General features: G+C 48.9%; 2 protein-coding genes across 4 annotated transcripts in view; both read left to right on the forward strand.

Annotated features, from left to right (window-relative positions):
- Positions 1-10,305, forward strand: part of LOC124237552 (putative MORF4 family-associated protein 1-like protein UPP) — a 29,096-nt gene extending 18,791 nt beyond the window's left edge. Inside the window, exon 2 of the mRNA XM_046657319.1 lies at positions 8,766-10,305. The gene's annotated coding sequence lies outside the window, so the exon portion shown is untranslated. The remainder of the gene's footprint in view (positions 1-8,765) is intronic.
- On the forward strand, positions 7,051-10,305 carry LOC124237551 (putative MORF4 family-associated protein 1-like protein UPP). Of its 3 annotated transcripts, none has more exons than XM_046657316.1 (3): positions 7,051-8,738; positions 9,252-9,280; positions 9,629-10,305. In XM_046657316.1, exons 1-3 carry the CDS (start codon positions 8,122-8,124, stop codon positions 9,730-9,732), a joined length of 750 nt encoding a protein of 249 aa, XP_046513272.1. In that variant the 5' UTR covers positions 7,051-8,121; the 3' UTR covers positions 9,733-10,305. The 3 variants fall into 3 exon arrangements, with proteins under 3 accessions (XP_046513272.1, XP_046513273.1, XP_046513274.1); XM_046657318.1 differs by having other exon boundaries at positions 7,069-8,760; positions 9,629-9,739; XM_046657317.1 differs by having other exon boundaries at positions 7,059-8,738; positions 9,252-10,305.
- Positions 10,306-21,228: the final 10,923 nt, after the last annotated feature.

Below are 21,228 nucleotides of genomic sequence, written 5' to 3' on the forward strand. Positions count from 1 at the left end.
AAAGCAATCATGTGAAAAAAGAACAAAGCTGGAGGCATCACAATCCCTGACTTCAAAATGTACTACAAAGCCATAGTGATCAAAACAGCGTGGTACTGGTACAAAAACAGACACACAGATCAATGGAACAGAGTTGAAAGCCCAGAAATAAAACCACATATTTACGTTCAGCTAATCTTCAACAAAGGAGCCAAGAACATACAATGGAGAAAGGAAAGTCTCTTCAATAAATGTCGTTGGGAAAAATGAACGGTGACATTCAAACAAGTGAAAGTAAACCATTATCTTAGGCCATACACAAAAATCAACTCAAAATGGGTTAAAGACTTGAAGGTAAGAGATGAAACCATAAAACTCTAGAAGAAAATATAGGCAGTGTGCTCTTTGACATGGGTCTTAGAAGCATGTTTTTGAATACCATGTCTACTCAGGCAAGGGAAACAAAAGAAGAAATAAGCAAATGGGACTGCATGAGATTTAAGAGCTTCTGCAAGGCAAAGGAAACCAGGAAAAAAATGAAAAGACAACCTGCCAACTGGGAGAAAATATTTGCAAATCATACATCTGGCAAGGGGTTAATCTCCAAAATATATAAAGAACTCATACAACTCAACAACAAAAAAACAACCTGGTCAAAAATTGAGCAGAGGATATGAACAGACATTTTTCCAAAGTAGATATACAGATGGCCAATAGGCACATGAAAAGATGTTCAACGTCACTAATCATTAGGGAAATGCAAATCAAAAGTACAATGAGGGGCAGGCCCCGTGGCTGAGTAGTTGAGTTTGCATGCTCTGCTTCAGCAGCCCAGGGTTTTACCAGTTCGGGTCCTGGGCACAGACATGGCACCGCTCATCAAACCATGCTGAGGTGGCGTCCCACATGCCACAACTAGAGGGACCCACAATTAAAAATATACACCTGTGTACCAGGGGGCTTGTGAGACAAAAAGGAAAAATAAAATCTTTAAAAGAAAAAAAAAACTACAATGAGAAGTCACCTTACACCTGTCAGAATGGCTATAATTAACAAGACAAAAAATAACAAATGTTGAAGGTGTGGAGAAAAGGGAATGCTCATACACTCCTGGTGGTAATGTAAACTGGTGCAGCCACTATGGAAAACAGTATGGAGATTTCTCAAAAAATTAAAAATAGAAATACCTTTTGACCCAGCTATTCCACTACTGAGTATTTATCCAAAGAACTTGAAATCAACAATTCAAAGAGACTTACACACCCATATGTTCATTGCAGCATTATTCACAATAGCCAAGACATGGGAGCAACCTAAGTGCCCATCAACTGATGCGTAGATAAAGAAGCTGTGGTATATATATACAATGGAATACTACTCAGCCATAAAAAAGAACAAAATCCTCCCATTTGCAACAACGTGTATGGACCTTGAGGGTACTATGTTAAGTGAAATAAGCCAGACATAGAAAGACAAATACTGCATGATTCCATTCATATGTGGAAGATAAACAAACACATGGATAAAGAGAATAGATTAGTGGTTACCAGAGAAGAAGTGAGGAGGAGGGTGAAAGGGGTAAAGGGTCACATATATATGTGACTGACAAATAATAATGAACACCTGAAGTTTTGCAATGGTATAGACTATTATGACCTCAGTAAAATCAGGAAAGAAAATTACTATGAGATATCACTTCACCACCCATCAGAATGGCTCTTATTAAAAAGACAAGAAATAACAAATGTTGGAGAGGATGTGGAAAAGAGGAAACCCTCATACTGCTGGCAGGAAGGCAAACTGGTGCAACCACTATGGAAAACAGTATGAAGATTTCTCAAAAAAGTTAAAAATAGAAATACCACATGATACAGCTATTCCACTTTTGGGTATTTATCCAAAGAAAATGAAAACACTAATTCAAAAAGATATATGCACCCCTATGTTCATTGCAGCATTATTCATAATAGCCCAGACTTGGAAGCAACTCAAGTGCTCATCAACAGATGAATGGATAAAGAAGATGTGGTGTGTATTTATACACAATGGAATGCTACTCTGCCATAAAAAAGACAAAATCATGCCATTTACAACATGGATGGACCCTGAGGGTATTATGATAAGTGAAATAAGTCAGACAGAGAAAGACAAATACAGTATGACTTCACTCATATGTGGAAGATAAACAAACAAACAAACACATAGATAAGGAGAACAGATTGGTGGTTACCAGAGGGGAAGACGGTAGTGGGAAGATGAAAGGGGTAAAGGGCACATATGTATGGTGACAGATGGAAACTAGACTTTTGGTGGTAAACATGATGCAGTCTGTACAGAAGCTGAAATATAATAATGTACACCTTAAATTTTCAAAATATGACCTCAATAGAATAACTTTTTTAAAAAAGAGAAGATGAGGCATGCTTTTAAGATCCTTGGGCCTTTTGTATGTTTCAAAGGTTCTATGAGGCAACATGATCAATCTTCCTGAGGTTTTAACAAATTTACAATCACCCGTTTGGGTCTTATCTTTAAGCCATGTTTTCCTGACAGCAGCCTGCATTTGCGCTCTGGCTGGAAGCCCTTTCTTAGTGTTAGCATTGTTTGTCATCGAGAGGCTAGGAATGAGAAACAATTTTGTTTGCAAACCCAGCAAGTCCTGGCTCTTTTACGTCTAACGGTTTTTTCTGTAGCTTCTCTCTCTGGGATTTTACTACAAGCAACTGGAAGAATCCAGGTAACACCATCCACGCTGCCCTCGAATCTCCTTCGTTCCATCACCCAGTGCATTAGGTGCATATCCTCTTTTTCACTTTCTGCAGGTAATAGTGTCACCAAATTCTCTGCTGCTGTATTACACGGATCTCCTTTCCTCCCGAGTCCTCACTTTTCTTTCAGCCTTCACTGAAAGCCTTTTCAAAGGCCGTCAAGCTTTCTCTGTCTCTTCAGTGTCCTTCCATCTCTGCTTACTGCCCAGTCCCGGTCACTCCCGTGTTTTAGATTTTGTTTCAGCAGCACCCCATTTCCAGATGCTGGTATATCTTCCAGTTTTTCACTGCTGTGTGAAAAACCACTTGAAAACTTAGTGGCTTAAAACAACCACCGTTTATTTCTTGCTCTTCCTGTGGGTCAAGAGTTGGGAGCAGCCTAGCGGGGCAGTTCAGGCTCAGGATCTCCCATCAAGTTGCAGTCAAATGGTGACTGGGGTCATCTCGAAGGTTTCTCTACTCACATGTCTGTTGTTTGACCAGTTATTACAGGAGAAAAGTGTTAAGCGTTGATTGTGTGGAACTTACCCAAATTTTCTACATTAACTCTGATAGAAATAAATGCCCCTTTATAAGTCTTTACACTGTTGCTTACATAAACCACACTCCCTGTGCCGTAATTAATCACTTGGTGGAAGACTTCTTCCAAGTGGGTTTTAAGTTCAGAGACTGGGGATCGCAATAATTAACAGGAACTGAATGGCGTTGGGAAAAGCTAGAATCAAGGACTTCTTTTTCCTTTCTCTCCTGTTAGCTCTGTCCATCTCCCATTTCCTCATAGTCTGATGTCGACAGCTGGCAATAGCAATGTCATCTTGATTGTAAAATGTGCAAGGTTCTGAGAACATAATTTTTGCTTGTGGTGATATTTAAAAGTGGCTGTAGTGGTGGTTGATTTTTGTTTTCTAAAAATTGTGAGTCTGGTGCCACACCATCCAGAAAAATAGGACACAGAAGAAACTTGTGTTTGGGGTGAAAGTGAGATCAGAAGAAGCTTTCAAAATGGGGTGACAATGAGATACAGAAGCAGCTTTGGAAGTGCAAAAGGGCTAAATACTGTTTCCTGAAGAAGATACTCCAGGCTGAAGTTCTAAAGAAAAAGAGTGAGAACCTCTGGGCATCAGGGTGAGATTCCTCCATCTGAGACTGAGCTAAATAAAAACACGGAGGAAAGGAGTTTGGCATTTTAATTTATCTGGGCCTCTAATTTCACCTAGAAAGGCTGACACTAAGTTTATCATTTATCTTTTGATGCAGAAGCCACCCTAAATCCCAGTAACGCCAATAAACACTGCCCAGGTGTCTGCAGCCTGGCTGCGAGCAGGATGATCTAGACCGGCTCCATAATGTGTCTGTGGGCCAGCTGATCTAGGCTGGGCATGGCTAGGGCAGCTTGGTTTAATGTTTCTCTCATTTTCCTCCTCAGACCAGCGAGACAACCCAGCATGTTCTTCTAATGGCAAAGGCAGAGAGCCACAAGAGTAAGAGGGCCCACGGTGTCAGCATGCTTCAAGCGTGTGCTCGTGTCATGTTTGCTAACATCTCATTGGCCAAAGCTAGATACATGGCAAAGGACATGGATACAGGAAGGGATGGAGAATTGGGGTCATTTATACCATCTACTGCAATATGCTCCCACTGCCCCCAATTACTCATGTAAAATTTCCTCATGTTCATCTGAGGATCCCCGCCAGATTTCTTCCAATCATAGTATCAGGCCAGAAGTCCAGATCTTGTGATCCACATCAGGTTTAAATATGGCATTTCATGGTCTGGGGGCCTCTGAACTTTTTCAAAAACAAGTTATTGCCCACTGTCTTAGTTCAGGCCACTGCACAAATACCATAGACTGAGTGGCTTAAAACAACATTTACTTCTTGCAGTTCGAGAGGCTGGAAGTCCAAGATCGGGGTACTGGCAGATTTGGGGTCTGGTGAGAGCCCTCCTGCTGGCTTGCAGATGGCTGCCTGCTCCCTGTATCCTCACATGGTGGAGAGGTGGTGAGCTAGCTGGCTCTCTGGCGTCTCTTCTTTTAAGGGCACTAATCTCATAGGAGCTCCACCTTCATGACCTAATTACCTCCCAGAACGCCCCACCTCCAAATATCATCTAATTGGGGATTGGGGTTTTAACATATGAATTTTGGGGAAATACAAACATGCAGTCCATAACAGCCACACGGTAGTGAGACAGGCCAGGATAATGCCCATTTGGAAGGGAAAGATGAGTTCATGGAATTACAGCAATTTTGACATTCTGTGGGGCGAATATTGCCAGGCCTCTCTACTTTAAGAATAGGGAATATTTCTCGATTAGGCCTTGATTTTGCAACCTAGAAGTGGTTCACTAGTGCGGGTGGGAGCAAAGATTTCCTGTAAAGGGCCAGAGAGTTTCAGCAGACTGTCTCTGGAAATACCCGTCTCACTACTAGGGTATTGGGAGAATTTAATTAAAAATGTACATAAATGCAATTTGAAAAAAAAATTTTAGGCTTTGTGGGCTACATGCAGTCTGTGTCACATAATCCTGTTCTTCGTCTTTTTTTTACAACTCTTTAATAATGTGAAAACCATTCTTAGTTGAAGGGCTGTAGTTTGCAGACCCTTGCCCTTGTGCGTTGTTCTCCGCAATGCTTGTCTGTGATGTTCTTCCTTTTCCACCACACTCCTTGGCCACTTCTGAGGAGGGCATTGAAAAACATGTTAGTTTTGGCTACTGAGCCTGCTTTCTGCTGGTAGAAAATTGAGAGTCTAGAAGTCTTTCTACATTTTGAACAGTCTCAGTCTCTTTTCATCCAGGCTGGCAGTATTTTTGCTAATATGGCTGCCTCAAAAATTTTGTGGGGTTCCTATGTATTTTATTCCATTCCACTCATGTACCAAAAGCCAGACAATTCTTGTTGAGATACTTTAGCTCTCTAGACTTAATTAATGCTACTTTTGTCATATCAGGCTGCTGTGAGAGCACTTTCTTAGGATTCCTAGGAGCCTGTGGTAGGCAGAATGTTAAGATGGCCCACCACAGAGGGCTGGCCTGGTGGCATAATGGTGAAGTTTGTGCACTCTGCTTCTGTGGCCTGGGGTTCACAGGTTCAGATCCCAGGCATGGACTTATGCACCGCTCATCAAGCCATGCTGTGGCAGCGCCCCACATACAAAATAGAGGAAGATTGCCACAGATGTTAGCTCAGTAATAATCTTCTTCAAGCAAAAAGAGGAAGATTGGCAACAAATGTTAGCCCAGGGACAATCTTCCTCACCATCACCACCAACAAAAAGATGGCCCGTCATGATCTTGGCTCCTTGGTATTATTCCTGTGATTATGTTACATTATATTGCAAAAGGGAGATCATTCAGATACATCTAATCTAATCATGTGAACTCCTTAAAAGGAGAATTTTCTCTGGCTAGGAGAAGTAGATGTCAAAGAGAGTCAAAGGATGAAAAGGATTTGACATATGTTGCTGGCTTTGAAGATGGAGGGGGTCATGCACAAGGAACAGCCATAGGAGCTGAAAGTGACCCCTGGCTAACCAACAAGGAGGGTATCCCCAATATTTCCTGCTAGAGTACACAGTGTGAACAAGCATCATCCAGCCACAATAACAAGATAGGGGGTGCCTAAAAAAATACCTGTTGGGAAATAATGTTAAAGCAACACTTACTGAGCTCTTGCTGTATGCCAAGCCCAGTGCGGCTTGTTGGGAAATAGAGGACTAAGGACTAAGTACCTGCCCCCAGGGCCTGTTTTCTTATAGAGGTGCTAATATAGCCCAGTAAAGAATGAATTATTTCAAAATTATTCCCCAAAGACATACTCGGCGCTAGGTGGGGCTGAGGAAACATGACTGAATCAGACCTACACTACAGTCTGGTAAAGCGAGCTGCAGACATGCAACCAAAATCCAAGGCAGAGTGAAACTTACCCTTTAGACAAAAGGAGAACAGGGCCATTAGCATCAGCACTGGGACATCCAAGTTCTCAACTAGTGTTTGGGGAAGGTAACTGCCCAAGAGGCAAGAGTGAGTGGTGATTAAGAGGATGGCCTTGTTACTGCACAAAATTGGGGTTCTCTGCCAATTAATTATGGCATCAGCCTTGGAGGGGAGAAATCAGCTTTTATTCTGCAAGATGGACCTGCGGGGAGACAGGGGGCGTATGCCCTCAGTTCTGTCTCCCTGATTCAGGATTTGGGGCAAAGTGTACGAGGTTAGGGAGAACAGGTTGGCACCCGGAAACACTGGTGGGACAGGTTTTGATTGGTGGGCTTCAGGCATTTACGGTGAGGTGTTAACCATTTATGATGAGGTTCTGAACATAATGATGGCATTCTAAAAATTTTGCATGAGGTGGGGAAGGAATTATAACACTGGATCTTCCTGAATGAGGGACCCCTCGCTTCTGAAGAGTCCAGCTTTCAAGTTCCGGTCGTCTCCCGGTCCTTGGGTTGCGGGGGAAGGAGGATCTTTGGTTCTGAGGTCGTTTCGGGCCACGATTTCTTCTTCTGCGCATGCCCTGGCTAGGTGACTTTGCAGCTTTTCTAAAAGACAATCCTTAATCACTGTGTTGATAAGAGATGGGATCTGTTCGAACTGGCTCTAAATGGGCCGGTGGGTACAGCCTTGGCCTAGACTGTCGACCAATTATGAGGTAAATTCTGACAGACTTTAACAAAAAGAAGTTTATTTGGGGTTTGTTGGGACTGCAGCTCAGGAAAAGCACAAATTCAAGTAGCCCTTGAATTTCTCTTTCCTCTGCTGAAAAGGAGAAGGAAGCTTTCATAGTCGTGGCTAACAAATAGGCAAAGGAAAAAGGAGCGAAGGAAAGTCCGTTAACAAGCTCCAGGTACAAGGTACTATCAGAGTGAGGGTCGGCGGAAACAAGCCACTAACCCTAGGACTGTGGGAGATGCCTCCGACAGGAACGAGGGCTCTGTCCCCATCAGCACGTCGGCCCTGAGAACACTCGCACATCGTTTCACACATCGAGCGAGTTCAGTTCGTCCTGAAGGAGGAATCTGTTCCTCTCCTCTTCACGTCCGCACGGGTCCATTTTAGCGCCTCAACGCGAGAGACCATCTGTTTTCAACTGCGCAAGACTGAAATCCTGACACTGGGCAAGCCACCTCGTTTCTCGGTGCGCTAAAAGATTCGGACATACCACGGTAATTCCGTGATTTATGCTTTAGAAGGTCAAGAGCTTAGAGCACTGCGCAGTCAGCGCTGTGCTGATAGTAAGCTACTTTATTTACTACAGCAGAGAAGCCGACTTTAAAATTCAAGAAGCCTTACAACCTCTACACTAAGCCCGCAGGGAGCCGGCCGCTGGAGCAGAGGGACTGCGCGAGCCGGTACGGGGTGCGCGCGCCTGCAGATGTGTGCGCGTGCGCGCACGGCCGCGGCGGGCGGGCGTCCGAAACTTTGGTCCCACCAGCTGCGTGGCCGTAAAGGAACTGTGGCGTGTCGTAAAAAAGCCGCAAGTAAGCCGAGCTTTGGTAGAGGGCTGCGAATCCATTTTGGACGCCGTCTCTGCTGCGAAAAGTTGGGGGAACCTGTTGCTCGTCACGGTGGCGCTTCCGCTGCGCTCGGCGCTCGCTGGCGGCCGGCCGGCCTCTCGGGCGCGCTGACCGGGCCGCGGGGCGGTGGCGGCGGCGGCGCGATGCGGCCCGTGGACGCGGACGACGGCCGGGAGCCCGAGCGGGAGTGGGAGACGCTCCCGAACCCCCCGCTCGACGCCGCCCGCCGGGACGCCGCCGCCCTCGAGCGCGAGCACGTGCGCGCGCACCTGCGGGCCCGCCGGAAGCTGCTGGAGATCGAGAGCCTGCTGGACGCCCTCAAGAGCGAGGTGGAGGCGTCGCAGGAGAGCGCCGTGGGCGCCGGGGCGGAGGAGAGGGTGATGAGGCTGTGCGAGAAGGTGGAGAGGAAGGCGGCGGAGGCGGCGCTGATGGGGCAGAGGCTCGTGGAGCTCCACCGGCAGATCGACGGCTGCGGGTGCGGCTGAAGGACGGGGCCGGTGAGGCTCGGTCGGCGAGGGGTCGCGGGGAGCTGGCCTGCTGCGGAGTCGTGTGTAGTGCCCTGCGTCCAAGTGCATCGACTCTGGGCGGTGGGAGGCGGCTGGGGGATGAGGGGACAAGACAGCGCTAAGCCTTTAGGTTAGACGACGTGTTTTAAACGTTGGTGATTGGAAGACGGTAGTTTGTTATGTGGTAAAAGCGTAAAGATCACTTATGGGAAAATATTTGCAGAATGTGGACCAGCTCAGTCACTAGAGTGAAACTCTAGGCCGTCAGGCCAAAAAAAGGAAGAGGGTGTGCTTTAGAGAAGTGTTGAAGCAGAAGTACAGGATGGAAACGTGTAAATGCTGTGATGAGATTGGAGCGTTTCAGACGTCCTTACGGCAGGGGGTGCCATTTGCACGGGTGGTTGGGTCTATTTGTTTGACCCCAGGACATGAGTGTCATAGAATTTACTTTAAGATGATGAATTTCCCCCACTTTACCCCAGGTTACCCACTCATGGACTCCATTCAGCTGGTAAGGAGGACTGACTGCTTGGAGAGGCTGAAACCGAGAGAGCTTGTCGTTTTCTCTCCCGTGTTTTTCTGTCTACGTTTTCGCCATGTGAAACACTGAATCTCCAGTACTATTCTGGTAGATGATTTTACTATTGTTCTCAATCTGGATTTCGGTTACTAGGTGCGTTCAGTTTGGGAAAGACAGCTTTTAATTAGATATTCTCACATAAAGGAATAGGGCCTAGATTGTAAACCGTTGTGTAGCCGTATTTGTTACTGTCACTTAATTGTATTTTTAAAATTTGGAAGTATATTGTTGTGCTTTGCTCTTTTTTTATTCTTACTGGAATTTGGGGACCCATGAGAGACTTGAGGTCAGAGTTCTGCAGGAGAGAAGACACTACTTGGCTGCAGCTGCTGTCGCAAGAACCCAGACCCCATCCAGGGGGCAGATGCCACTACTTTGGATGAGGTTGAGAAGGCCCAAGGGACCGCTGGGCATGGAGGGTGGAGGGTGTATGCATTCTGGGGTTTTGCAGTCTGTCAGATCTGAGGAGGAGAGCTGTGTTCTTCTGGCTTTCTTTGTTTCTTTTTTTCAGAAATGTAGTTTTTCTGTGGCATGTTAACTGGTGCACATCATGTAACCTGTCTGGTGAGTAACTAGGACAAGGGATGAGTTCTAGGTGCTACATGTATTTGCTGACTTGGGGTAAACTGTTTAAATGTAATACAGTAAAGCACTTCAGGAGCTTCTCTGGCAAAATGTGCACGACCCCTGCAAGGGTCTGGGGGGTTGGGGAGGACAGCGTGGAGCTGGCCACTGTGGGCCCCAAAGTGATAGCACGAGGCACCTTCAGATGATGCTCGCCTTTGTCACCAGAGCAGACCTCATAGGGACTGGGATCAGAATCTAACTTGTTATGATGAAATTCATTTGCCTGGAAAAACCAATGCTGAAAGCCAGTTTTTAAAATGTGCAAATGACGGAAGCCATTGACTTGGCCAGGAAAAGGTGAGATAAATAAACTTTTTTCAGAATAAAAATTTCTCCTTGATTGTCATCATTGTCACTTGGAAGTTTAATACTTATGATTTAGGAACGAGTTCAAAAGCTGTAGCCCAGAGGGAAGTCTGATCTGCAGTGCCTGTAAAAAGAGCAAGGAGGAGGCAGGAGGGTGCCTCAGGAAAGCGTCTGGTCTTGCCCCTGCCTGCAGGGAGCTAAAGTTCATTCAGTCACTCAGCCTTCCCTGGGAGCACATGCTACTCCAGACTCTGCTGGGTGTTAGGAATTTCCAGGAGAGGCCATCTAGTGGGTCGAGACACACCTGTAAATGCAGAGTTACAGTCTGGTGCCGCTAGTGCTGGTCTTTGATTTGACGCATGAATGGAGTGCCTTCAGATGCTTGGGCACATCAGGGGACAAAGTGCTGGGACACGCGGATCTGATGTTTGTAAGAAGCTTCAGAGTGCCTGGCTGCAGGAAGGCAGGAAAGAGAATTATATATATCAGATAGTGGTAAGTTCCATAGGAAAAATGGAGGTGTTGGAAGATAGGGTGTTGGGGGGAGGCGTTGCCGTTCTATAGAGGATGGTCAGGTGGTATCTCTGGTATAGTGACATTTGAGCAAAGATGGATGTGTGAAATATACACAAGCATATCTAAGGAAGGAATATTCCAGGAGGTGGAAGAAACAGGATAAAGAAGTGAGGAGCAGCATGAGGCCCACGTGGTAGACAGTGAGGTCAGAAGGAGGAACAATCGCTCTGCCTCCAAATGACATGGAAAGCAGCTTGAGGGTGTAAGCAGAGGAGTGACAGGATCTGACCACATAGGAAGAGGCTGAGGGGCTGCTATGTTTAAAATTGACACTTGGGGGCAGAGCAAGGATGAGAATAGGGGAGCAACCCGCAGACAGCTGGGGGCACTTGGGGCAAAGTGGTCACTAGGTGCTGGTGAGTGTGGCCTGCGTTAGGTGCTGGCGGGATGTGGATGTGTAAGGACTCAACCGTGGTTCTGAGGCTCGTGACCCGAGCACCTGTTTAGTGTAGCCACATCATTTGTCAAACAAACCAGGGCAGTTGTGAAAGTGAAAGGTGGCCCTGGTGATTAGTCTGGGGCCACAAGTGTAAACCAGGACTGCCACAGGCAGATGCGCATACCCTGTGCTTACACTTGTGGGAGTCGCCTGAGCGGCAGGGAGTTTGACAGAGCCTTTCAGACCTAGCGACTCGTGTGGACCTGGACGCATGAGCACAGCTTCCTGAACAGCACTCCAGGCACAGGGAACAGTCCGGAACTGACCCCGGAGTCTGTCAGCAGGTAGAAATGTGGCGCGGTGGAGACGGTTTGTGGATGTTGGAAGGGACAAGGAGGTAATGAGGGAGGTAGGAGGTGTGCTTGTGGAGATCTTGGCATGACATTGAGGAGTGTAGACTTGATCCTGTGCGTTTGTGCTCCTCCAGCTGGGGTCTCTGTGCTCCGAGCTGTATCTAGACATGCTGTAGAGTACCTGATGCCAAGGGATATGTTGGTGCATGCTGAATAGTCAGCTTTTTGGATGCTTGACAGGAAAAATGTTTTTTAATTTTTAAAATGACGTACCACTGGCTGAAGAAGTCTCCCACTTGAGGCTGCTTCTGGCTGTCCTGAGCCCTGGAGCAGTGCTGTTCAAACTTACAAGTGCCTGTGAACCCCTGGGGTCTCATTAAAATGCAGGTTTCGATCCTGTAGTTAAGGACCTGACCTGCATTTCTAACAAGCTCCCAAGTGATGCCTGTGTTGCTGGTCCGGGTACCACACTCTGAGCAGCAGGGCCCTCTGAGGTTAAGGGTGGTTTGCTGAAAACTTTTGGGAAGCAGAGTACTGGGGAGCCATGGAACGGTTTGAGCAGCTACACTTTCATATTTGTGGTTTAGGAAATGCATGTGTCATTGTGGAAGATGGTCCGGGCAAGGGTGTGAAATGAGGTTGGCAGTATCACCGGTGAAACTACAGAAGGGACACGAGGACCCGACTCCCCTCCCTGCCTCAGCTTCCTTTACTTGCTCGTGACATCTGACAGTGTTGGCATTGCAGCCACCAATTTCAGATCCGACCCCCACGCTCCCCTTCAGGTCTATAGTCCTTGCTTATTAGAAGGCCGATTGTACCTTGTGCCATAGCTTAACCAGCGCATAATACCCAGGACCATTGTAAACGCAGCCTAACAGGGCTGGGGGTGCCAGAGTTGAGGACTGAGGGTCTGCACATCCCCTGTCTAGGAGTGGCAGCCTCTGAGGTCCCTTTCTTGGCTGTACCCAGAGGCCAGACCAAGGGTGACTGCAGCAGCGTCAGATGAAGCAGGGCAAGGAGTGGAGATAGGGAAATTCTTTGGGAATCCCTTTCTTTGAGTATGGTGTGTCTGTTAAGGTGAACGTGATTTTAGTTCAAAGAAATACATTTCCTTTTTAAAATAATTATCATTGGGATAGTTACCTTTGCTTTCGGCACACTCCTAAGAGGAAGGTCACTCTAGGATACGAGTGGGATGGAGTAGGTCAAATTCTAAGGTCACGCAAGGGGCCAAGAGCAAACCCGGCATGCGTTGATCCCGTTTCTGCTGTTGCCCCACAGCTGAGTTCCTATAGCTCCTGGCCAACAGCAGGACATTGGGTGTGTGAAAATGAGAAAACAAACATCTGAATTACAAGAACCTACTCGGGATTAGAAACTTAATATACCTTATCTAATTTTCCCAAATTTCAGAGGTCATTTTATCCTCATTGTTCAGGTGAGGAAATCGGCTGAAAAAACGCTCAGAAACTTGCCCGGGAGCATTGGACTGAGTGGTGCCAGGGCTCTTCCCACAACTTCAGCCAGCGCCTGCTGTGCCATCTGCCTCTTCTCTCAGCAGCCAAGTCCTTGGCAGTTTTCTAAATAACAGTCCACAGTGCTGAGCCCTCTAGAGAGGGATGCAGCAGCAAGCACAGGATTGAGTTTCTGGCCTCTAGGATGTTCCAGGAAGCATCGGCCATGACAGACCATCTCTAGCCCGAGGAGAAGTGTGAGGAGTCCCGCCAGGCTGGGTGGGATTAGGGAGCCCAAGTGCAGGCATCCCACATTCCAGATGTCTTCTAAGTCTCCAGCAAGCACTGTCCAGCCGATTTCATAGAATGGATTCGCGTATGTGTTTGTTCACTTATTCATTCAACACATATTTTGCTGGTGATGTACTAAGTCCTTGGGACACAGAAGAGCAGCTGGCTTCCTTGTGACAGTCACTGACCCATTCATTCACACATTTGAGTATATATTGAAGGGTTAATCTGTGCTAGACCCTGGACTAGACATTGTAGCCACACCTCTTCCACGGTCACTGCCTTCAAAGGGCTTGCATCCTAGTGGGTGAGGTGGCCAGCTTAACAGGCCCCACACACTGAGTGAGAGGTGCTGAGACTGAGGAAGTACAGGGGCTGGGGGCATGGAGGCGGTATTTAACCCAGCCAGGGAACGGGGAAGGCTGCCCAGAGGGATCGCAGACCATGTGTTAGATGACTGAAGCTATATGGAGAGACGGGCAAGGGGGAGGAGAGGGTCTGTGCAAGTTTCCATTCCGACTGGTACCCGTCCTGCGTCAGTATAGAACTGAGGTCTCTCCATCTGGACGTTTCCTCAGCTAAGCTAACCCCTTGGATGAAGGCATTTTGGATCTTGGGCACTATGATGGTAAACTAGTGACAGCCAAGTGCGTGAAATATGCGCCTTGGGATCCAAAGTGCAACATCTGCTGTCTGAGCCCAGAGAAGGGGAAGACGCCAGGGAGAAAGAGCTCCTGACTGTGCTGAAGTTAGAACAGACAGTGGATGGCACGGAAGGCATGGGCTGCGCTCAGGAGGGCCCGTTCCACTCCTGGCTCTGTCGCTTGCTCACTCTGTGCCCTTAAGCAAGTGACTGTCTCTTTCTGGGCCACCATAAGAGGACGGTTTTGCACTCTCTTGTCTTTGAGCTTCCTTGAGGCTTTGACATTCCATTTGTCTCAGATTCATAAAAAGTAACCAGCCACCTCTTGGACAATTTCAGCCCTGCCCCTTGAGGCAGAGCTGTGAGGACAGGTGTCCCAGGCCCTCTCATAGTCTTTCGGAATTTAATGTTATGGTCCAGCTACACTGGGACTTCCAGTTCGGTCCTGTGTTTGGACTAAGAGTCTCATTAGGCAGCAGAAGATGCCTGGGTTTCAGAGAGAGGCCCTGAGACATTCTCTACAACTAGAAAGAGGCTACTGAACAAATGAAATTCATCTTTGATCTTTGTCCCCATAGTCGTGTGGTAACACCCACAACGGAATTCTTGGGGATCAAAGGCGTTCTGAACTTGGGTTTTGCAAAGAGTCAGTCTTGTCATTTGTTCACTGTCCGGCAAGTCACACACATTTCACCCACTTGGCTTAACTCCCACAGTCATGGTTGCAGAAGTACTGAGAATCAGAAAAGAATGAATGAGGGGTTCCTTGATGTGGCCCCTGAAGTCACGCCTGGCTGACAATGCAGTCCTTTCGTGTGCTCAAGTGTCAGTCGCCCAGAGAGAGGTTTGTTGAACTCGATTCTGGATTGAGACAGTTTGAAGCTACGTGATTAAGTGCATGCAAGTTTAGAAATGTACTCTCTTCCTGTTGAATTAAAACTTGTCATTATGTAGGCAGCTATTTCTAGTACTACTTTTTGTCTGCTCCAATGTAAGCTACCTCGGCTTTCTTTTGGATAGTATTTGCCCTGTAATCATTTACCATTTTATTTTCAATTTTTCTGAGCCCTTATGTTTTAAGTATGTTCCTTGTAAACTACATACAGCTGGATTTGGGGATTTTTTTTCTTCTTTATCCAGGTCAACAGTCTGTCTTTTGACATGAGAATTTAATCCTTATACATTTATTATAATTAATAATATATTTGGATTTATTTTTGCCATCTTATTTTGACCTATCCCACTTTTTCCATTTCCTTTTTTTTCTTCCTTTCTTGCCTTATTATGAACTAAGAGTTTTTCATTTCTCCCCCCCGTACTAGTTTAGAAGTTGTGTATTCTTTTTCTATTCCTTTATTATTCTCAAAATTTTAACAGGCATAATTAGGAAAAATTTAAAGTTTACCAATATCTTTACCCTCCTCCCAGAACACGTAAGGATCTAAGAACTTCTGATATGCTATAGTTTTTTTTTGAGCTGACACCTTGGAAACAAGTATTGTTTTATTTAATCCATTTTTGTTTCTATTTACCCACACATTTGTCGATCTCTGCTCGCGGCTCTCCCTTGCGTGTCTTCCTCCCTCGGAGGTCGTTGGGCCCCCCCGGACCCGTGTCCCAGGGTGACCTGTGGGGAGCGATGATGGTGAACATCCCTGGCTTTACTGTGCCCTTTCCCTTGCAAGACAGCTGTGAGGGTCTATAATTTTAGGTTGGCAAATGTTCTCTCTCGGTGCCTGTAAGATACTATTCAGTACCTTCCTGGCATCTATTAAGAATTCAGCTGTCACTCCCTCTTCTGGCCCTCGGAACAAACTCCAGAGTGTGGGCTGCAGACTGCGAAGTGCGGAGTGAGCAGACCTCTGCAGCCTCCCAGCCTGGTTTCCTCAGGGCTCCTTCGCTGCTTCTGGCCACAAAGGCTGCCTTGCTGTTCCCTGACCGTGACAAGCACATGAGGGCCTCAGGGCCTTTGCCCATGTTGATTCCTTTGACTGGGACGCTCCACTGTACCTGAAAGGTGGTAAAAATGGAGAGAAAACCTGCAGCATTCTTTGAAGGAATACTGCTGTGAAGTAGAGCACAGAAAGGAGGTGCCTGGAGAGGTGGCCGGAGGGAGTTTCTTCCTCAGTTTGATGATGTGTGATATGGAGATAGGCACCCACTGATGGGACCAACCTGGTGTGGCATGACACATGGATGCTGCAGGCCGGGCACAGCCCTGGACGGCAGTTTGCCCCCCGGGCTCTCCATGCCAGGTTCCCGCCTCCCTCTTCGCCCCCTCAGAACTCAAGTGTTCCAGCCGCCTCTGGCTGTCAGTTAACGTAAGCTTCCCCCGGTTTGCTCTGAAGCCAACAGCCAGAGGCGCACCAGCTGACACCCCATTTCTAGAACATTTCCTTTGGGAATATTCCAGCCACAGTCCAAATGCCTCTTCCCCAACACCCAGCACCCTCCCTGCTTCCCCCCAGGAGTCCTGAACTCCAAGTGCTAGTTACCTCCAGCCCAGCTTAGGCACGCCTGGTGTCCCTCATTCGGTGCACCCCAGGGTGGACCCTGTCCTATCCCACTGACCCTTCCATGGCCCCTGGGTCCCTCTCCCTCCTGGAGCAATCTCCTTTATTCTCAGATTCTGTGTTGGATAATAATGGGTTTAAAAACCAAGATCCACAGGCCCTTTCCCCCCAGGTCTCCTGGGGCGGTGGCCTAGAATGCTCACACAAGAAGGCAGCGCTGCAGATTTCTGGTCAAACAGCCACTCTCCTGAGCTCCCCAGCAGTGCTGGTGCCCCCTCAGAGCCACCGCCAGCCCCTGAGCAGCCCTCTGCCGACAGTTCAGAGCCTCACCCCATTCAGCGGTCTCAGGCTGTAACGGCCCCAGCGATGCCCAGCAGGCGTGCTGGCGGGGAAGTATGTGGGCAGGTCCAGCACGTAACGGCAGGGAGGTCGCGCTGTTAGCCGAGCTCCCAGAGTCCCGTGTTCGCTGCAGAGCTTGTCTGTGTAGAGTCCACATCCACGAGTCTGTCCCTTCCCATCCTCCCACGGAAGGGCAGCCCCTGGTGATAGCCACGTGCTTGCCCCGTGTGCTCTGAACCCAGGCGGCCTGCCTCTCAAGGCGCTTCCCAGGGAGCACAGACTGGTGGTGAGGACTTCCGGAGCCTTCTCAGTGCCCCGTCTTGGAGAGAGATGCTTGGTGCACTGGTGTTCTGGAAGAACCATTCTATGTGCTGCTTAAGTTCCGCGAAGGTTGGTTCAGAGGACTGTGGCCCCCGTGTCCCACTTCACCAGGACGAGGAGCCAGAGTTCTCCTCAGTGACCAGTCAGGGGAGTTTCCCCAGCATTTTCAGTAATCTGCTTAGGACGCTCCAGTCAGGCCCCCCCAAGATGTCTAATTACTGCATTATTAAAACGTTTCTTTTGTTACTGGAAGAGGGGAAGAGCTCGCTAAAAGGACACGTTCCTGGCCGTCATCCCAGACGCACTTACACACATTCTCCTGGAGGCTCTGGCTCTGGCCCTGAGGGGTTGGAGGAGAGGAGTCTGGTTCCAGTCGTGGCTTCTGCATCTGTGTGGCCCTGGGAGAGGCACCAGACGTTCCTGAATCTCACTTTGCCCATCCCTAACGTGGGGATGCTCAGCCCTGCCTGATTTCCAGAACGGCTGGGAGATCTGTTCAGTTGGAGGGAACTTCGCCCTAGGCCGGGGTCAGCAGGCGTTTTTTGTAAGGAGCCACACAGTAAACAGCAGTCCATTACTGCAGTTCACCTCGTTGGCAGATTAGGGAGGAAAAAACACACGAAGGTCTTACAAGACGCAGAAGCAGCATTTCATGCATTCCAGTGCAACACCCATTAAAAACGTGTGCTTACAGTAGGAGGATAAAGGCATCCACTTAAAATCTACAGCAAACATCTTCCTTAAGCTGGAAGACAATGAAACGATGTCAAATATGGAAGAAGGCCAAGACATTTGCAGCTGGAGCACAAGGGTGGAGGATGGGAAGTGGTGGGACAAGGAAGTAGTTTGTTGGTTTTAAATCTTTACAGCCAAGTACCTGGGGAACCACTTTTAATCGCGGAAACACTAGCCAGCTCGCCTCAGCTAGTTGCAGAGAGCTCCGCAAGCCTGGCAAGGGCAGCAGAATTTGACAGGATGCTGGCCCTGTGGCTCAACCTGGCCCTCACCTTGACCCTGATCCCTTCAGCCTTGGCTTCTGATGTCAGTCTCCAGCCCTGCCCTGACACCACCCACAGCTCCAGGAAAGGGGGCCCTGCCCTGGGTTGGGCTCTGGCACTCAGAGGAGGGCTGCACCCCTCACCCCCAGCCTTTGCAGAGCTCCCAGGCCACGGGTGGGGCAGTACTGTGGCACGAGCGACAGTGGAGAAGGAGGCTCTCCAGGGAGGCTGGAGAAGCTAAGGAGGCTGCTCAGAGAGGTGTTCTTGCCAAAGGGACCGAGAAGAAGGACGAGGTGGCCTTGTGGTGAAGGGGAGCGTGCCGGGAGGGGTTAGGTGGAAAAGCAGGCTGCAGAGAGGGGTGATGGCGATGGCTCTCGCGGACCTGACAAGGAAGGAGATGCTGCACATACGTATGCCGATTCCTAGAAGCTGGGGCCCACGTGCACATTCTTCTGGAAGGAATCGCAAGCAGCCATAGGTGTTTCCCTTGGAGTAGGGGCTGGGTCGGGCAGTGGTTGTCAGTCTCATCATGTGCCTTCTAGTCTTGCTGGAATTTTCTAAACCTACTCAGGAGCCACTTTATCTAATGGTTAATGTCACAATTAACAATTGAGTGGGAAGGTCAGGGTCCATTTTTTGTTTTGTTTTTTACACTTCCCTATATTTAAAAAACTAATAAAATAATACTAAAATAATATAAATATTTTTAAATGAAATAATTAAAAAGTGAAGTGAAGATTAAAGGTAAACATTAGCAGTCTTGAAAACACTCAGCCCCTTTGGCGAGGGAGTCCTTGAAGGAGGGAGGGAGGGAGAGGGTACCGGTTGTGGCTGTGGCGGAGCGGCTGCTGCACTCCTGGGAATAAGTGAAGTGCTGAGCTGCTGCGTCCCTGCTCACAGTCCCGGCACTGACTTTCACTGTGTCTTCACGAGGCCTGTGAGGCAGGCGCCGGCCCCATGGGTGAGACCGGGGCTGCAGACAGTAGCGGAGGTGCCAGCCCCTCCCGGCGCTGCCCTGCGCACACTCCTCGCATGAGGAGGACAGGGCAGGGGCTGCTGAGGACACTGGGCCTGGGGTCGGCGGCGCGCCTCCTTCCTCAGCCCCTCTGTCTCCCGCTGGAGGGCTGACCCCTGGAGAGTCCAGGGAGGAGGAGGAGCGAGCACAGCGTGGCCCCAGCTCCGAGGTGGCGTCTCCAGTGCAGCCCTCCCATGAACAGAAGCTCCGGTCCCTGGCTCGGTGTCCCCAGGAGGGGCGGCAAGTGCTCAGGGCACCCCAGGCCTCACTTGCTTCTCTCCCACTCTGCCCCCATTCTGAACATGGCTGATGTGTTGGTCCTCCTGACAGGATGCCATGCCACCTCCTCCAGGCAGGGACCAGATCTGATGCTCCATGTGGCCAGCACTCAGTGGGAGGATCTGTCTCTCCAAAGGTTACGTGGACTGGGCCCGGAGCTGGCCTGATCCTGGGAAAACACAATGCCCTGGGGCAGGCGGGGGGAGCGGGTGGAGGCTGGGCTGCTCAGCTCTGCGTGCCCGCAGTCCTGGTCTCGTTGTCTCGTTTCCAAGTTAGGAGTCCACATTCTTTTTGATGAAATCTCCCAATTTTAAACATTAATAACGTTCTTTTTTTTAACACTATGTTGGCCAATAAAGTCTATAGGCTGGATTCAGTCCACTGGCTGTTGTATTAATCAGGCTTCTCCAGAGAAACAGAACCTGTAGAGGGAGGGAGAGACAGACACACAGACTTTACGGAATTGGCTCCCATGATGGTGAGGGCTGGCAAGTCCGAAATCTGCAGGCCAGGCCAGCAGGCTGGAGATCCAGGAAAGAGCTGATGTCACAGTCTTGAGTCCAAGTTCTGAAGGCTGGAAACAGGAGGGTTTCTATGTTGCCGTCTTGAGGCAGACTTCCTCCTTCTGGAAGCCTCAGTCGGTTCTCTTGAGGCTATCAACTGATTGGATGAGGCCCACCCACGCTATGGAGAGTCATCTGCTTTACTCAAAGTCCACTGATTTAAATGTTAATCACATCTAAAAAAAATATCTTCACGGGGCCAGCCCGATGGTGCAGCGGTTAAGATCGCATGTTCCACTTCGGCAGCCCGGGGTTCAAGGGTTCAGATCCCAGGTGCAGAGCTATGCACCACTTGGCAAGCCATGCTGTGGCAGGCATCCCACATATAAAGTAGAGGAAGATGGGCACAGATGTTAGCTCAGGCCAGTCTTCCCTCAGCAAAAAAAGAGGAGGATTGACAGCTGATGTTAGTTCAGGGCTGATCTCACTCAAAAAATACGTAAATAAAAATAAAAATAAAAACCTCTCTTCACAGCAGCATCTAGACTGGTGTTTGACCAAACACCTGGGCCGATAGCCTAGCCAAGTTGACATGTAACGTTAACCATCACAGTTGTCAACGGGCAGCCTGTGCCTGGGACACTGTTCCTCCTCACCGCAGCCCTTGGCGTGATACTTCATCCTATTTCACAGAGGACAAAATTGGGCTCACGGAGGCCCCCAGGCAGTACATGGCAGAACCGGACTCAAGCCCAGCGGCTCCTCCCACCCCACCCCAGGGGGCTTGGCCCCAGTGAGGCTGGGAGGCGCAGTGAGGGGAGAGGCAGCGAATGCAGGACTTGCTGACTTCAGACGCCACAGGACTTCAGCGAGCTCCCAGCCTCCCTCCCTCCACCTCTCAGCTCCTCTTCCTCTCTGTTCTCACACTGGCCTCCCCTCTGGTCACCCAAGACCCACAGGGGAGGGGACTACGGAGACTAGCTCCCACTGGTCCTGCAGAGCACCCGGCCACCTGGCAGGGCTGGCGAGGACTGTTTGCCGGGAACCGACTGAATGGGCCCGGGAGATGGGGGCTACAGACAGGCGTTCACTACAAGGGCTCCTGTTTTAGCTTGAAAATTCCTGTGAGTTCTCAGTCTAAACAGAAATGTTTTTCAAATCCTGAGTGTTCCAGTACACCCAGCGTGCATCGTGCACCCCAAGGAATGTGGGCACCTCAGCTTGAGAATGTGGTTTTGGGGCTTCAGGGTCCTGGCGGTGGTCTAATCTGAACCCCTGG

This window comes from Equus quagga, chromosome 3, assembly GCF_021613505.1.
Source record: "Equus quagga isolate Etosha38 chromosome 3, UCLA_HA_Equagga_1.0, whole genome shotgun sequence".
Taxonomy (NCBI): Eukaryota; Metazoa; Chordata; class Mammalia; order Perissodactyla; family Equidae; genus Equus; species Equus quagga.

What these genes read in the sequence shown, in the direction of transcription:
- LOC124237551 (XM_046657316.1), top strand. Translation starts at nt 8,122, where the DNA reads ATGTGTGCGCGTGCGCGCACGGCCGCGGCGGGCGGGCGTCCGAAACTT. An exon ending in CGGCAGATCGACGGCTGCGG is followed by an intron (nt 8,739 to 9,251) that starts GTGCGGCTGAAG and finishes ACTTTACCCCAG; the next exon opens with GTTACCCACTCATGGACTCC. An exon ending in TCATGGACTCCATTCAGCTG is followed by an intron (nt 9,281 to 9,628) that starts GTAAGGAGGACT and finishes GACCCATGAGAG; the next exon opens with ACTTGAGGTCAGAGTTCTGC.